The sequence below is a fragment of the Glycine soja genome, chromosome 10, assembly GCF_004193775.1.
Source record: "Glycine soja cultivar W05 chromosome 10, ASM419377v2, whole genome shotgun sequence".
Classification (NCBI taxonomy): Eukaryota; Viridiplantae; Streptophyta; class Magnoliopsida; order Fabales; family Fabaceae; genus Glycine; species Glycine soja.
In genome coordinates, this window is record NC_041011.1 from 38,385,793 (window position 1) to 38,401,595 (window position 15,803).

Below are 15,803 nucleotides of genomic sequence, written 5' to 3' on the forward strand. Positions count from 1 at the left end.
ACTTGTTTCTTAATAGTTTTTCAAAAGTCACAACATTTAAAGTGACTAGTTTTCAAAAGAGTCAACTTTTAAAGTGACTAGTTTTCAAAAGAGTCACAACTTTTAAAAGTTGACTAGTTTTAATGATATTGCCAAGAGTCACAAACTTTAACTTGAGTCATCAAATGATTATAAATATGTGACCATGGCACGAATTTCAAAAAACTAAGACTGATTTCTTTCATGATAAACATATTTCTTTCATAGAGTTTTTGTTCAATATTTTCTCTTCCAAGAAAAGTTCATTGTTCAAAAACTTGTGCTACTCTTCTTCTTCATTCTCTTCTCCCTTTGCCAAAAGAATAGAAGGACTAACCGCCTGAATTCTGTTGTGTCTCCCTTCTCTCTTGACAAAAGATTCAAAGGACTAACCGCCTGAGAATTCTTTTGATTCTTCCCTTCCCCTTAAACAAAAGATTTCAAAGGACTAACCGCCTGAGATATCTTTTGTTTCCCCTTACAAAGATTCAAGGGACTAACCGCCTAAGAATTCTTTGTCTTAACACATTAGAGGGTACATCCTTTGTGGTACAAGTAGAGGGTACATCTACTTGGGTTGTTGTACTGAGAACAATAGAGGGTACATCTCTTGTGGATCAGTTCAAGTGGAGGGTACATCCACTTGGTTGTTCAAAGAGAACAAGGGAGGGTACATCCCTTGTGGATCTTTGGCTTGTAAAGGATTTTACAAGGTTGAAAGAAATCTCAAGAACCGTTGGTTGCTTGGGGACTGGATGTAGGCACGGGTTGTTGCCGAACTAGTATAAATCTTGTGTTTGTCTTCTTCTTCCCTACACTCTTTAATTTCCGCTGTGTACTTTTAATTGCCGCTTTTACTTTTGGTTAAGTTATTGCTTCTGTTCTTTACTTTCTTAACTTAGTAGTAAAAGCCTAGTTGAATCTAGTAACATTAAGAAGGATAAATTTTTAATTAGTCAAGACATATTAATAATTAATTCAACCCCCCTTCTTAATTATTTAGAGGCCACTTGATCCAACAAAATGTATTGCAGGAAGATGGAAGCATATACGAAAGATGAAAAGCTGCTAATGGATTTCTTCCAAGAGAGTATCGTCGGGGCAGCTATTACCTGGTATACTAACCTAGAACCTTCCCGAATCCGCTCCTGGAAAGACCTAATGGATGCCTTCATTAGGCAGTATCAATATAACGCTGATATCATTCCAGATAGAATGCATCTACAAAAAATTGTGCAAGAGAGATAATGAATCTTTTAAAGAATGCGCTCAAAGGTGGAGAGATCTGACAGCTCAAGTAGTGCCCCTGATGACGGAGAGAGAGATGATAACAATGATAATGGACACACTACCAGTGTTCTACTATGAGAAAATGGTAGGTTATATGTCTTTGAGTTTTGCAGATCTAGTGTTTGTTGGCGAGAAAATTGAAGCAGGTCTGAGGAAACAGAAATTTAATTATGTTGCTTTTGCGAATCCTGATAATGGGGGACCTGCAAGGAGTGGCGAGAGGAAGAAGGAAGGAGAACCTCATGGTGTGGATGCACTTCCCTCATGGACAAACTTTGCACTAGCCCTTTATAATCCCATGTACCAATATCCTTCCCAGCAATATCACTTCTCAGCCAATATCAGTCCTACCCATTACCAACCAAGAACACCCAATCAGCCACAAAGGCCACCCCTATATCGGCCACAAAATCCACTCAATGCACATCCAAGACCAAACATCACCCCTAATACCAACCAAAACACCAATCAGGAAAAGAATTTCCCAAAATATAAGCATGTAGAATTCACCCCAATTCTGATGTCATATGTTGACTTACTCTCGTATCTGCTCAATAATGCAGTGGTAGCCATAAGCCCAACAAAGATCCCTTAACCTCCATTTCCCAAAGGATACAAATCGAATGTGACATGTGCTTATCATGGGGGAGTTCCAAGGCATTCCATTGAGCACTGTATGACCCTGAAACATAAGGTGCAAAGTATGATTGATGCAGGCTGGCTGAGATTTGAGGAGGACGATCGCTTGTGAATTTTGACATCGTCAAGCAATACTATGCATGATGCTTGAGGCAATTTGAAGGTTGTTGTCGGATGTCTCAAGGACTCATTAGGATTTTTAGGTTTATGCTATTATTGTAAACAACAGTCACAATGCTAATAATATGGATGGATTTGATGTTGTTGTCTCTCATTCTCTCACAATTACATCTTTGCATATTTAGTTAACCTTCACTGGAATGTGAATGTATGTCGCTAGTTTGTTTGCTCAAGTGACCTGCACTCCGGAGTTAATTTCCAGGTCTGCCCAATAAAAAATGGCACGTTCTACACGTTTGGTGGCGGTGTCGTAAGTGACAAGTAAAATTGAATAAACATTTGATTGACTGTGTTTAAATCAATAAATAATAAGTGTAGACATTCATGCAACCTCATCTTATCTTTCTTAAAAGGTTTCTTTCTAAAAAAAGATTTTTGAAGAGCAAGAGTCATTTGACTTAATTTGTCAATTGAAAATCTTTTAAATATTTCTTGTCTTCGAAAATTCTCTTTTGAGAACTTGCATAGTTTCTTTTGTTTCTTCTTTTCTTTCATTTCTTCTTGCTACAAGAACGTGACAAACGACAGCAGCAAATACCTCTGAACCCTACACTGGGACAATTATAGGCACCATGCATGAGCTTCAAGCGAACTAGAAGGCAAATAAGAAGTTCTCACCCGGTAGGTTGAAAACCTGAAAGGGATGCCTAGGCAAAAGTTAGGGTAATAATAAATAAAAAATAATCAGGAGCATGTTTATCAGAGGTTTTGTCCCAAAATCCAAACTGTAAGAGTCTCTAGTCAAGATTTGAAATGACACACGGTCATGTTTCTTCATCCCAAACACTAATTTATCCCTTGCTACCCCCTCCGAACCAAAGTATAATTGTTTTTTTAAAGAAAAAACAAAACAAAAACCTTGAGTAGGAACCACTGCTAAACTGGCGGGAAAAGCAATGCAAACAATACATGCATGAGGTTTATTCAGCTCTAGGTTAGGCAAAAATAACAGAAAAGCAAATCCGCCAAAGGCGAGCAAAGCAAAAAGAGACAAAAGATCTCCAAATTTTACAAGGAAAGCACAAAAGTGCAATAAGGATTAATGTATAAGACAAATGGAGTAAAGCCCAACTCAAAAAGTTGAAATGAATAAAAGTACAAGCAAGGCTCTCAAGGTTCTTACTCAATATAACCCTTAAATACTCTTTGAGCCTCTCTGATCCTTTCTTTCATAGCCCTCTTACCCCCTGACCATGTTACAAGCCCAATAAAATCCATGTAGATCAAGGAATGACTAATTTTGCTTTTGAGTTTGGATTCTGGAATGGAACCCACACACACTTGTGATTGTTAAAAAAAAAAAAGAAGCCTCAAGGTTTGCACATTTGAGAAGAAAACTCATTCGACCAATAGCTCATGGAAGACGCCCAAAGACAATTGTGATAATAGGGTACATCTAACATTAGTCGCTTATGCAGACTCCCTAGGGTTCCTTTCAAATCCAAGGGTAGCCTTTGTTATATAAATTCTTTCGGGATCAACACATGTCATCAAGCTTTAGCAGGACCGACAGTTCCATGGCATCCCTCTATGATCTTAAACTAGGAAAGTTTCACTTGGTCATATACTAAAGTGTAACAATCCATTGTCATCCTTCAATGATACATGCGGTTGGTCCCAAAGCCTTATATTTCCTTGTTGTGCAGAATAATCAAAGTTTTAAAATAAAAAGAAAGGGATGAACCCTAGGATCATTATTTTAGTTGATTGATTAAATGTCAAATGACTCCATTGCCGTCATCCAAAATTTTCAAATGATTAAATCAAACAAAACATACACTCTAAGGGAGTCTCTGAAGGGATTTGCAAAAGATAAGATGAGGTTGCATGAATTATCACGTCTTTCAGAAAGGGACAATCAATCTATGTTTTTCACAAGAAAAAAAATCACAAAAAAAAGGAAAAAATGTCATGAGCATTGCACAATTTTCATGATTCAAAATCTTTTGCATTGCATTGCTAGATACAAAGCCTACATTTGCTGCATTTCAGGATGAAGTTTGCATGCCTCTGCATTCCAAAACTCATATGTTGCATATCAGGCTATAAGTGGATAGATTTCTCTTTATATGCCAGTTTCCAAAATCCAATGTCCTATCTTTTGAGTGGCCCTTTTAAAGAGTCAACCTCTTGCTTTCTTATAAGGTTGATCCCTTGGGTACCTATTGGCATGTTTCATAGGACTCAACATCCTCTATCTTTATGTTTCATAGGATTCAGCGTCCTTTGCCTTTATGTTTCACATGATTCAATGTCCTCATCTTTATGCTTTCATAGGACTCAATGTCCTCCCCTTTATGTTTTCATAGGACTCAACGTCCTCGTCTTTATGTTTCACAGGACTCAACGTCCTCTGTCTTTATGTTTCTATAGGACTCAACGTCCTCTGTCTTTATATTTCATAGGACTCAACATCCTCTGCCTTTATGTTTCATATGACTCAACATCCTCTGCCTTTATGTTTCATAGGACTCAACGTCCTCTGTCTTTATGTTTCACAGGACTCAACGTCCTCATCTTTATGCTTTCATAGGACTCAACGTTCTCGCCTTTATGTTTTCATAGGACTCAACGTTCTCGTCTTTATGTTTCACAAGACTCAACGTCCTCTGTCTTTATATTTCCTAGGACTCAACGTCCTCTGTCTTTATGTTTCCTAGGACTCAACGTCCTCTGTCTTTATGTTTCTTAGGACTCAACGTCCTCTATCTTTATGTTTTCATAGGACTCAACATCCTCGTCTTTAAGTTTCATAGGACTCAACTTCCTTTGTCTTTATGTTTTCATAGGACTTAACATCCTCTATCTTTATGTTCTCATAGGACTCAACGTCCTCGTCTTTAAGTTTCATAGAACTCAACGTTCTCTATCTTTATGTTTTGATAGAACTCAACGTCATCTATCTTTATGTATCCTATGACTCAACGTCCTCTGTCTTTATGTTTTGTAGGACTCAACGTCCTCTGTCTTTATGTTTCATAGGACTCTCAACATCCTCTGTCTTTTTGTTTCATGAGACTCGTTTCTTTGCTTTGTCGTTGAACTCAAAGTTCTTATTTTTGTTGGTACACCAATTTCTTTTTTTCCAAAGATTCTTCATTCTCATGTTGTGATCTTTCGAAGAAGCATCAGAACGGAATTGGTGTCTTTGTCTTTACTTATCTTTTACCTTCAATAAAAGACAAGTAAAGAGAGATAGTTGTCAGATCCTAATTCTATTCGGGTCCAAAAGAAAAAAGAAAAAAAAAAGAGGAAAAAGTAAAGAAAAAAAAGAGATAAAAAAGAAAAGAAAGAAAAAAAACAAAGAAAACAAAAGGAAAAAAGAAATAAAATAAAAAAAGAGAAAAGAAAGAAAAATGAAAAGAGGAAGAAAAAAAAGAAAGCAAACGTGAAAGAAAAAAAGAAGAAAAGAAAAAAAAAGATAGCAGTAAAAAAACAGAAGAAAAAAAGAGAAAGAAAAAAAAACAAAACGAAAAAAGGAAAAAAAAAAAGAAAGAAAACGTAATGAAAAAACGAGAAAAATAAATAAATAAAGGAAACGTAAAAAAAGAAAAAAGAAGAAGAAAAGAAAGAAAAAAGAAAAAAAGAAGAAACAAAGAACGTGACAAAAAATAAAAAGAAGAAGAAAACGTGAAAAAGAAAAAAAAAAGAACAGTAAAAAAAGAATAAGAAAGAAGAAAAAAAACTACAGTAAAAAATGAAAGAAAACGTTAAAAGAAAAACATAAAAATAGAAATAAATAAGGAAAAAAAAAAGAAAAAGAAGGAAGAAAGAAAACGTAACAGTAAAAAAAAATATAATAATAAAAGAAAAGAAAAAATGAATATAAAAAAAGGAAAAGCACAAAAAAAAAAAAGAATTAGGTTTAGAGGTTAGGAAAGGTGTGTAAAAAGGTGGTCAATGTCAAAACTAAAAAAGGAGGATCTGGTTGGCGCTTATTCCTTTTTGTTCTCTTGCTTCTGCACCACCTCATTGTCATTCTCCTTTTGAAGCAGGAGAAAATCTCTCAGTACCTCTGCGTCTTTCTTACTTCCCTGTGTGTTCCTTGAACCCTCTCTAACTTACTCTGATTTGCCACTACTTTGATGTTCTAAGAACCCCTCACTTTTGCTTCTCCCTTCAACGCTTTAGAGTTCTTGTGTCTAATCTTCAATTCATGTTGCATTAATTCTATGATTGCATTTTAGTTTTGCCAAATCTTGTGTCACATTTAGTGAAGTCACAATACCTTCTACTACTGTTCATGAGCAGCTTGATCAGCAGCTTGATCTTTTTCCAAAAATTGTGGAGGTAGGTATGTCATTTCTTGACACATCAAAATAGTGTATTTTCAGTGGCGGATTCAAGACGCTAAGTCAATGGATGCAAATTACAAAAAATGAAATTAGTGGGTTCAATTATATAAATATAGATGAAATAAAATATAAAAATATAAGATTTTATTTACAAATTTGGTGAATTTTAAAAAATGAGGGGGTACAAGTGCACACCCTCACATGGTTATAGGTTCGCCACTGTGTATTTTTGCTGCTTGTATATTTTTCAGACATTCGTAGTTTGAATTTTTCAAGAAATTGGTTAAATTGTTATATTTTCGTTATATTAAAAAAAAGAAAAAAATAATAAATAAAATAAATTATAAATATTAATGGATGACTCTTTGTTTTTTATTTTTTTATTTGTTATTATTATCATCTCTATCGTTTATTTTATTCTTGAATGTGATTTTATTTTATCATTGTCTAACTAGTTAATTTAATTAATAATGCATTGTAAAGATCTCGTTATTCATCTTATTTGTTTACTAAGTGTAGTCCCCACTTTTGATTTATCCCTTTCTATTCTATTTATTTGATTTCCTTCCACTATGTCAATTATTTATTTATTTATTTTTGCAAATTCACATTATCATACTTTAATATACGCTTACACTCTGAACACTTCATATTGGGTCTCCGACTTGTTTGGTGGTGTTTCAATGACATATGAGTAAATTTTGTGAATATGTCTCCGATTTGCTTGAGTTCACAAAGTTTACCACACAACAAAAGCCTTTTCTAAAATGGTAATATTCTCAAATAAATAATCCCTTAATGTTACACGCACTCTTTGTTGGGTCTCCGACTTGCTTGATATTTTAATAAAATATGAGTAAATTTTGTGAATGTCATATTGGATATGTGACTTGCTTGACTTCACAAAGTTTACTACAAAACCCAAAATATTTTAAAAAATAATAATAAAATAAAATCAACCCAACATTACAAACTCTTTTTCTAAGAAAACTAAGTAAGTCTGATTTCCTAATTGTACTTGGAGATAGTAGGAGCGAGGACAAATCTCTTGTCAATAAAAAAAACTAAAAAAATAAAATCCTTTTTTTAAAAAATAAAAATTTAATTTCCTTCTCTAAATAAAATAATAATAATGATAATAATAATAATATAATAAAATATAATTCATGTTTTCAAGAAAAGATAAATAATTAAAAGTCATTTTATTTTTAACACACTCAATTAAAGGTTAAAGGTTGATGTCTTCATGACGGGTGTGTGGGGTACTAACATTTTCCGTAAGGGTAAATGACTATTATAGACCATTCCTTATCCTTTTTTTATTTTCTCGACGTTTTCCTTAAATAAAAGTTGGTGACGATTACTCAAGTTTTTCATTTTTGGAAAATAATTTATTTATTTATGATAATTTTTTATTTCGCTGTCTCGTCGTGTTGTGACCTGAATAACTATTTTTTTTTTATGGTAGGATGTGGTTTTGACATTTTTTTAGTTTGTTGTGTTGAACTGACTTTGTAGAATTGTTTCTTGCCAAGATATTTTGAACTGTATATGTGTACATATTACAATTACAATGAATGAAAGTTATGACATTTGGATTAAGGTTAAGGTCATATTTCTTTGTATTGGTTTTGTCTTCTGTTGGAGAACATAACACATTTAAAGATTGCTTGATGTGATTGAAATTGACGAGGAAAACTAAAAATATGTAATAGGGAGCCATATTAATAGTTTGAGTGCCTGTACTTTGATAGGTTATTGTGTTTATTAGTTTATGATGTGAAGGAAGGCTTGTTTTAAATGTGCAGTGATAATTGTGTCAAATTGCTTAGCATTTTTTTAAACTATATAACAGTTGTTTGTCAATGACTCTAGATGAAAACTTTTGTTCTTAAACTTTAACCGAGAGATTTTTAGCTACTGGAGTTGTTTCCTTGTGTTCTTCTAATATGATTATATTAGGCAATGGATGTAGAGATAAGTGTACGTGGTGAGCATTAATGGATTCAATGATGGTAATTAAAAGTGAGATTTACACTTCTCTATTTGAATACTCAAATCTATCAAACATTTAGATGGAACCCCTCTTGAAGTGATACTCATCTTGTGTGAAACATTTCAGTATAAAACTTCATTATGATTGCTAGACATTGGCATTATATTTCCACAATTACAAATTTGGTAGATTTCTAGAGACATGAATATCCTCCTTTTTGTTTACAATCAAATAGTCGAAAGTCCAAATAAATTTTATAGTTAGGCATGAGAAAATAGTGCAGTGAAGTATTTATTTTCTTGAACCATCTCTATGAACTGCATATATTACATAAGAAAACTACGCAGATTTTTCCACTATTTTTGTATATCCCGTTGAAAATTTTGGGAACCTAAACCATTGTTGACGAAATCGTGTAAATCCATGAATTTTAAGTCGGAAACGGATCCTCTTTATTTTTCTTCCAAAGGTGCCCCATCTTTGTTTCAAGACGGCATACTTTGCTGATCGCACTAGTTTCTTTGTGTACCTATATACTGCATGTTGAAAATAAATAGTAAATGAATAATTGACATGCTGTTAGACAACTTTCTCAATTTTTTTTACTTTATATTGCTTTCATTCCTATCTATAAATACCAAGTGTATCGAGGGGTCTAACTCAGATAGTTGAACAGGATGCATGAGTTGTTGTAAACCCCTCGATACTTGTCTTTGATTCCTACGGATAAAAAAAAATACCAAGTGTATACTATAACATTAATATGGTGTCCAATTTAAACAAAAATTCACCAGTATAGCCTTTAACGAATATTTCTAAAACAAGTTTATACTATAGCTTGTCTCCTTAAGTTTTGAATTATATTGTCAGTATTGAAATGTATTAGCAGAACGCAAACCTTGATGTTGTTTGGTTTGTTCATTTTCTTCTAAGTTTGTTTGGTGCAGGACCTGCAAGTAAGACAAAAGGATAAACATTTTTCTGAGATGATTTAGCTATTGATGTTGGATGTCTGTCTGTTATGCAAACAATATAGTGTCTGGCATAGGAAATGCCTTTTGGTAGTCACTTTAAGCATACAATGGGTCCCATTTAGGTCTCACTATATGTCTCAAGTCTTAATGTTGCCAATATGAATGTCCTTGTTCTGACAATGAACCTAATGTTGCAATTTAGGTGCTTATGTACCTCAACTAAACTTTCCAAACGCTTCCTCATCCTTCTTTGAATAAAACCTTTGGTGCTCTGTAGTACATAAGTCAATCAGAAACATCAGAAATCAAGTGATTTACAAAGTAGACCTTAGGAAGCAATAATAATATTGATGTTACCTTTACATGGTATCTAACATAGGCATTAAAATTTAATAGATTCCAGACAGTTTTGTCTAGCCTATTGCCTTCAACATGGCGAGAAGAGATATCTGTTAAACATAAAAGAGTTGTCAGTCTCACATGCCTGGTATCCATCTTACTCAACAATTCTTTTGTGGGATTTTTTTTTTTTTGCAAGAACTGAGTTCAAAAGTGTGTTTATGTCATTAGTTTATGTCTTGTAAGAAAGTAGTTCGTGGGATAATTGTTGTAGGACAATAGTATACCGAAAGTAAAAAACCCTCCATTGGTACTCAAATCCTCAAAAGCTTCTCCTCTTAACTCTGGTGGAGGAATGGCTGACCAGTTGCAAGGTGGTACCTTGGCCCATTTATCTGAACTTCCCACATCCACAAGCTCCTGTCATGGATAGTAAATAAATGAGTTGAGAGTACACTGAATGGAAAATAAATTACTTGGCTATGCGTTCTTAACTACCAACCTGAAAGAAAGCCGTTGCAATGATCACATCTGACTTTTCTCTAAAACGAATTGGGAATACCGCTATGATTCTTTGTGGCTGCATACATTATGTATTATTTGATCAGTATGGAAAAGGATTAAAATGTGAATAACTTTTACAGTCCAGAAAGTCGGTAATGAGTTGTCTTTGATTATTAGGTTATTGATTTTTTCTTCTTTTTGTGAAATATAACTAAATTTAGAAGGATTTGTTATAAGCAAAAAAAATACAGAAGGAATGGATGTTTCATGGGTGGTTATTGTTGACCATTTGTACTGCGATTTTGTGAGAATCAACAAGTTATTCTAAATTGAAATAATTAATTGAAGATAATATGTCAGATTTCTTCTTAATTTGTTTGCATACCTCACAAATTTATAGTGATCGTGGTTCTCACTATCTTCTGAATTTCTAAAGTACATGACGGTGTTACTTGAAAGTTGAAATACATATACCTTACATTGTTTATATGATGCCATTTCATGTATTACAGTATTCTTGATCGAAGGTCCTGTTATACTTTGTTTTCTTGTTTTTCTTCTATGGCATTTGACTTGACAGGTTAAAAAATTTGATTACCTAAGAATTACCTGCCTAATGAGAAAGAAATGGTCTTTTGGATGGTAGACTAGTTTGATGGGTTTGTACATCCCCTGAAGTGCATCATCAAAATTCACGTTCCACAATATTTCTTTCAGCTGTGAACTCAGAATTACTGAATGTACTGTTGAAATCTCCTTAATGACCTTATCATAGTCTGAAACAAGAATTTGGCATCATCAGACAGTTCGAAATTTCAAGTTAGAGATTATGTGAGACTGTGAGACCATTTACTAATAAGCTGCATACAATGTTCATTTCTGTTTTTTTTTTTTTTACTCGGATTACACACCAAGAAGTTTCTTTCTAGACTATATTTGTTTTTTTGGACTGTCCGAATATTAATAACATCTTTAGGTTGTCCTTGGACTATTATAATTCTTCTTTCCAGCTTGATAATATATGTCATACTTGAGTATTTAAAATGTCACAAGATGTGTATTTAGTTTGTATACCATATGCTGATATTCTGGAGTTTCCTCTCTAAATAGTTATTCAAATTATCCGTTCCATGTTGGATATATGTTTAACTATAAAGGAAGTATATGGCCTGAATCCAAATGTAGCATGTACCAATATCAACAGTTATGCACAGTTCATGAAAAATTGTGTGAGGAACATTAACTTTGAATTCACTAGTTAATTCTTAAATAGAAGGAAAACTAGATAGCCAAACATTATTGCATCTACATTTTTACTATGCAATGGCATCATTGCCATTGTTATTGTATGAATAAAATGTTTGCAATCACCAATGTTATTTAGTTGAGTGGAAGGGTGGCAACCATGCTGCAAGTTGGTAGTTAAGGGAAACAAACCTTTGTTTTGTGGAATCTGATTAAGGTTAAGCTTCAGAGTAAGTTGATATCCTTCTTTGGCTGGCTCTGCAATCCCCACAACATTTGGACAAAGACCCTTTACCATTTCAATGGTGTAAGAAGAAAGTTCATTTTGTATGACTCCATGGCATAGAGGTGGCATTGATATTGACAAGTAAGCTACTTGTGGATTAGAGGCTTGAGACTGTAAACATAGCACAAATAGTCAAATCTTACTGAGAATGTTTGTTAAAACTTCAATTTGAAATCCTTAACAAATCTAAAGATTTGCACACAACCAAAATAATACATTGAGAAGCACCTCCAACTGTGTACATTCTCTCTTTTCATGTACATTCTCTCTTTTCATGCAATCCTGGTTGACTATTGAAATATTTTGTTTGAAATGAAAGAAAATAGAGTTTTACCTGAATATGGTACTCCACTGACCCAAATTCATATAAGTGATGATCAATCTCCAGGGGCTTCTCAGCACTGTCATGACATGGACAAACACTTAATAGTTAATGCTATTTTCGTAATGATGGTTACCACATAAGCAACTATTTTATCGTGATTTGTACACGTTTGCTGATGTTGCGACATTATTATATAAAATGATAAATAAGTGGTTCCATTTAACATTTATCTTGTCAATATCATTGATTTGGTATAACTTTTTCTTTGCCAATTTTTTTTAAAAATTGATTATTACCTAACCAAATGTATACAAAACTTCAAAAGCAACGACAAATCAAATCAGGTGATGATATTTCAACTTCCTCCAATCAGTGAGATTTTCAGCAGACACAACCATGCTTTTCTTACCTGGAAAATGAATCTTAGGTCTGCCAAAATCATATCAAACACTACACTAGTGCTGTCAGAAAGGGAGATATTCTGCAACTTTCAAGTTTTTGGTAACACGTGATGTTTAAACTATTTTTTTTTTCTTTTCTATAGAATATGATGATGAAACTTGTTTTTCATTCTCTTTCCAGATACTTCTACAATAATAACATGATTATTCTGAGCTATCTTATCCTGCATAATATAATTTTTGTTTTCTTTTGTTCTAGCACAAAATAAAACCAAGCTTAGGAAATTACTAAAAATAGTTTATGAGGATTTCATTTCGAAAAATATTTTACATGTTTAACAAAATGTAGAAAAAAAAACTATTTAAACTGCATATACATTCTTTTTTGGGATGAATCTGGAACATCCCTCGGTTGGGTTGGGAGTCATGGACTAGTCACTCCAAATATTAATATTCATTTAAGTAATTGATTTTTCCTAACAAATTTTTTTCATATGCACAAATCAAGAATCAAATCTTTAACTACATATTTAAGAGACAATATTATATATAAGATAAGGTACAGTTTTAAAAGACGCAGTGAGGAGGAGGCAAAAAACAAATATGTATTAATATCTGTCAAAAAGAAATGCATTTCCTTTTAAAAAAAGGAAATGTATTTTAATTTAATAATTTTTTCTAGAAATAAGTTTGTTATTTTTAATAAAATTAAAAAAATAAGACAACAAATTTTTATAATACATTTCAATATAGTATCTTCAAACACGCATAATTCATTTAATATATATATAATAAAAAAAGTAAGAACGGTAAAACACATTACATTTTTATTTGTTAAATATACCTATGTACTTATTATACCTATATATATGTTTAACTAAATTACTAAATAAGGAAAAGACAACTTTTTAGAAGAAAAAAATGCTTCAAAATGTGATGTAGAGAAATAAGTCAAGAGTTTTAAAAAGAACTAAGATTGTATTAATATATAGTAACTTTAATCAAACATGGAATAAATATTGAAGCTCAACTTATATTAGTAATATATCAATCTCACGTGTCACATGCTGAACAAATTTTTGTTTAAATGCATATTTTTCCAAATACAAACAAACATTAGTATATTATATAATTCCTTTACTAAAACTATTTTCAATAATGAAATTGCTTCATTCTTTATCTTTTGCACTTTCCCTTCAACAAAAACTAACCAAAGAAAAGAAAAGAACAAAAACAGACACATACAAAAACAACAAAACCATGTGCTGCATATTAGAAAAACTTTAACCAACATATATAATAAAAAGATAAGACCTAGCAAACATGGCAGTGTTTCCTAAAAGTTAATTTTCATATATAACCTCTTATTACCAGCAAAGTTTGAGCAGTATTTGCTTCAGTGCTGGAGATGCTCTCTCTATGCATGCCATTCTTATATAACTCGATCTCTCCTCCTCTTCTGAGATTGTGTGAATATTTTGTATTGTTAAAGTGAACATACAATTTAATTTGAGATCCGGCCCTCTCAACCGTTTTTGGTTGTATGAGCTTTGAGTAAAATCTAAGTTCAGTGTTGCAATCATGTTTGGTAACCTTTGAAGCAAATCCCTGAAGCCACTCTCTTCCACTCAACATTTGTTCCTTTTCATGATCCTTTCTTTGTGTCACTTTCCCTTCTGATTGACTCCTTCCTACACATTGAAATGTTCATCTTTTATCATTCATGATGAATAAATTTATTAATTAGCAACATGATATTGATATCAGAGTCTTGGATATAAAATGTTCCACTTCTAATATTTTAAATTTAGAGAAGTATTCTAACATCATGAATTGGTGGAGAAATTTTAGAGAAATGTTTTTTTTTCTAACTTTTAGAGAAGTATTTTTTTTAATTAATATGTCATTAGTCTATGTAAAATTGAAATCAATTTTCTAAGCAAAAATTTGAGTTTGGATTTTAATGATGAAAAAATACGATTAAAAAGAAATTTTATTAAAAATATTTGGTTAAATTTATAGACGAAAATGAATTATTTACAAAATTAAATATTTTGAAACAATAAAAGAAGTGTATATGATTATGTTTTCGAAAATAATTTGAACAAAATCTATCGTAATCGAAAAGTAAAATATATATGACAAATATTGGTCAAAAATTACTGTTTTAATGCTATCAGGATCTTTGCGTCCATGTTCAGTGGATTGCTTTTTCGGGGTGTGCAAAAGAATGCAGAAGGGTTTCTCTGATTGCTCAACGTTGAAATTAAACCCCACTCTTTTGAACTTGAAAAGGACAATTGGTGTGAGAGCAACAGCAACACCGGACCACTTACTTTTGGGGTTAGACGCTAACACTTAGCCATTCCAGCGTACCACACTTCTTGCTCATGTCACATGGACATGGAATATTTTTTTTCTTTCTTTCTTTTTTGGGGACTATGATACTAATTAATCTTTCAAGTATCCTCTAAATTGTACCTGTAAGTATCAAATTAAATCTCTTTTAATAATATTTTTTTTATACATGTTTCAATAATAGTTAAGTCTCACAAGTTAAAATTAAAAATCATTTATACATATTCTCTTTTTTAAATTTATTGAGATACTTTTTATAAAAATAAAATTATGGCAGTTCATGGGACATTTAAGCAGATAATATATCCAATGGTGACCATGCATGCATGTAGACTCTAGAATGATGACTTAGGCTACTCTTGCTTCTTAGTCTTGGATGTGGGTTTATTCCAATAGTTATAAAGTCTTACATTTAAGAATTAAAATCTTCCTAAATTCATTATCAAGCATCTTTACAAGGACAAACTTACGACCCTAACGATATAAATCGAGATTAAATTTAAGCTTAATCATACTTTTAGTGTCTCAAATTAGGAGTCTATTTTTTTTAATCTCTCGAATAAAAATTTATATATTTTACCCTCTCAAAATTTAAACATACAAATTTTTATTAGAGGACAGGGACTAAAAAAGTGTTTATTAATTTTTACTTTGAGAAACTAAAAATAATTTTTTATTTGAGAAACTTAAAAAATAAACCCTTCTAGGAGTGATGATTTCTTGAGTAAATATTATTTTCTTGTTCCAAATTTTGTTTCAAAATTGTTTTTATTTATTTATTTTTAAGTTTATATGTTCCAGCACTTCTCAATTTATCCTAAAAACACTTTTTCATGTATTTCTTTTATATATTTTAAAATAGTGTTTTAACATGTGCATTATACAGAATTTTTTTTATATAACTCAAATAATAATATGAGTATTTTTAAATATATAAGTTATAGTGTCATCTA

The 15,803-nt window shown here is 32.1% G+C and overlaps 1 protein-coding gene across 2 annotated transcripts; it reads right to left on the bottom strand.

The window, feature by feature from the left end:
- Positions 1-8,526: 8,526 nt before the first annotated feature.
- Positions 8,527-14,037, bottom strand: LOC114370324 (actin-related protein 2/3 complex subunit 2B). Of its 2 annotated transcripts, XM_028327635.1 has the most exons (10): positions 13,864-14,037; positions 12,101-12,167; positions 11,673-11,877; positions 10,845-11,011; positions 10,234-10,311; positions 10,019-10,151; positions 9,750-9,841; positions 9,607-9,663; positions 9,317-9,368; positions 8,527-8,954 (listed from the first exon to the last, which is right to left on the bottom strand). In XM_028327635.1, the coding sequence occupies exons 1-10, from the start codon at positions 13,989-13,991 to the stop codon at positions 8,758-8,760; spliced, it is 1,176 nt and encodes a 391-aa protein (XP_028183436.1). In that variant the 5' UTR covers positions 13,992-14,037; the 3' UTR covers positions 8,527-8,757. The 2 variants fall into 2 exon arrangements, with proteins under 2 accessions (XP_028183436.1, XP_028183437.1); XM_028327636.1 differs by lacking the exons at positions 12,101-12,167; positions 13,864-14,037 and adding an exon at positions 11,995-12,088.
- Between the last annotated feature and the right edge of the window lie 1,766 nt (positions 14,038-15,803).

Excerpts from the sequence above, each read along its gene's own strand:
- LOC114370324 (XM_028327635.1), bottom strand. The coding sequence starts at position 13,991 with ATGTTCACTTTAACAATACAAAATATTCACACAATCTCAGAAGAGGAG. Across the intron at positions 11,012-11,672 it reads TCAGATTCCACAAAACAAAG|ACTATGATAAGGTCATTAAG; the intron begins GTTTGTTTCCCT and ends TTCTTGTTTCAG. Across the intron at positions 10,312-10,844 it reads ATTTCTTTCTCATTAGGCAG|CCACAAAGAATCATAGCGGT; the intron begins GTAATTCTTAGG and ends TAATGTATGCAG.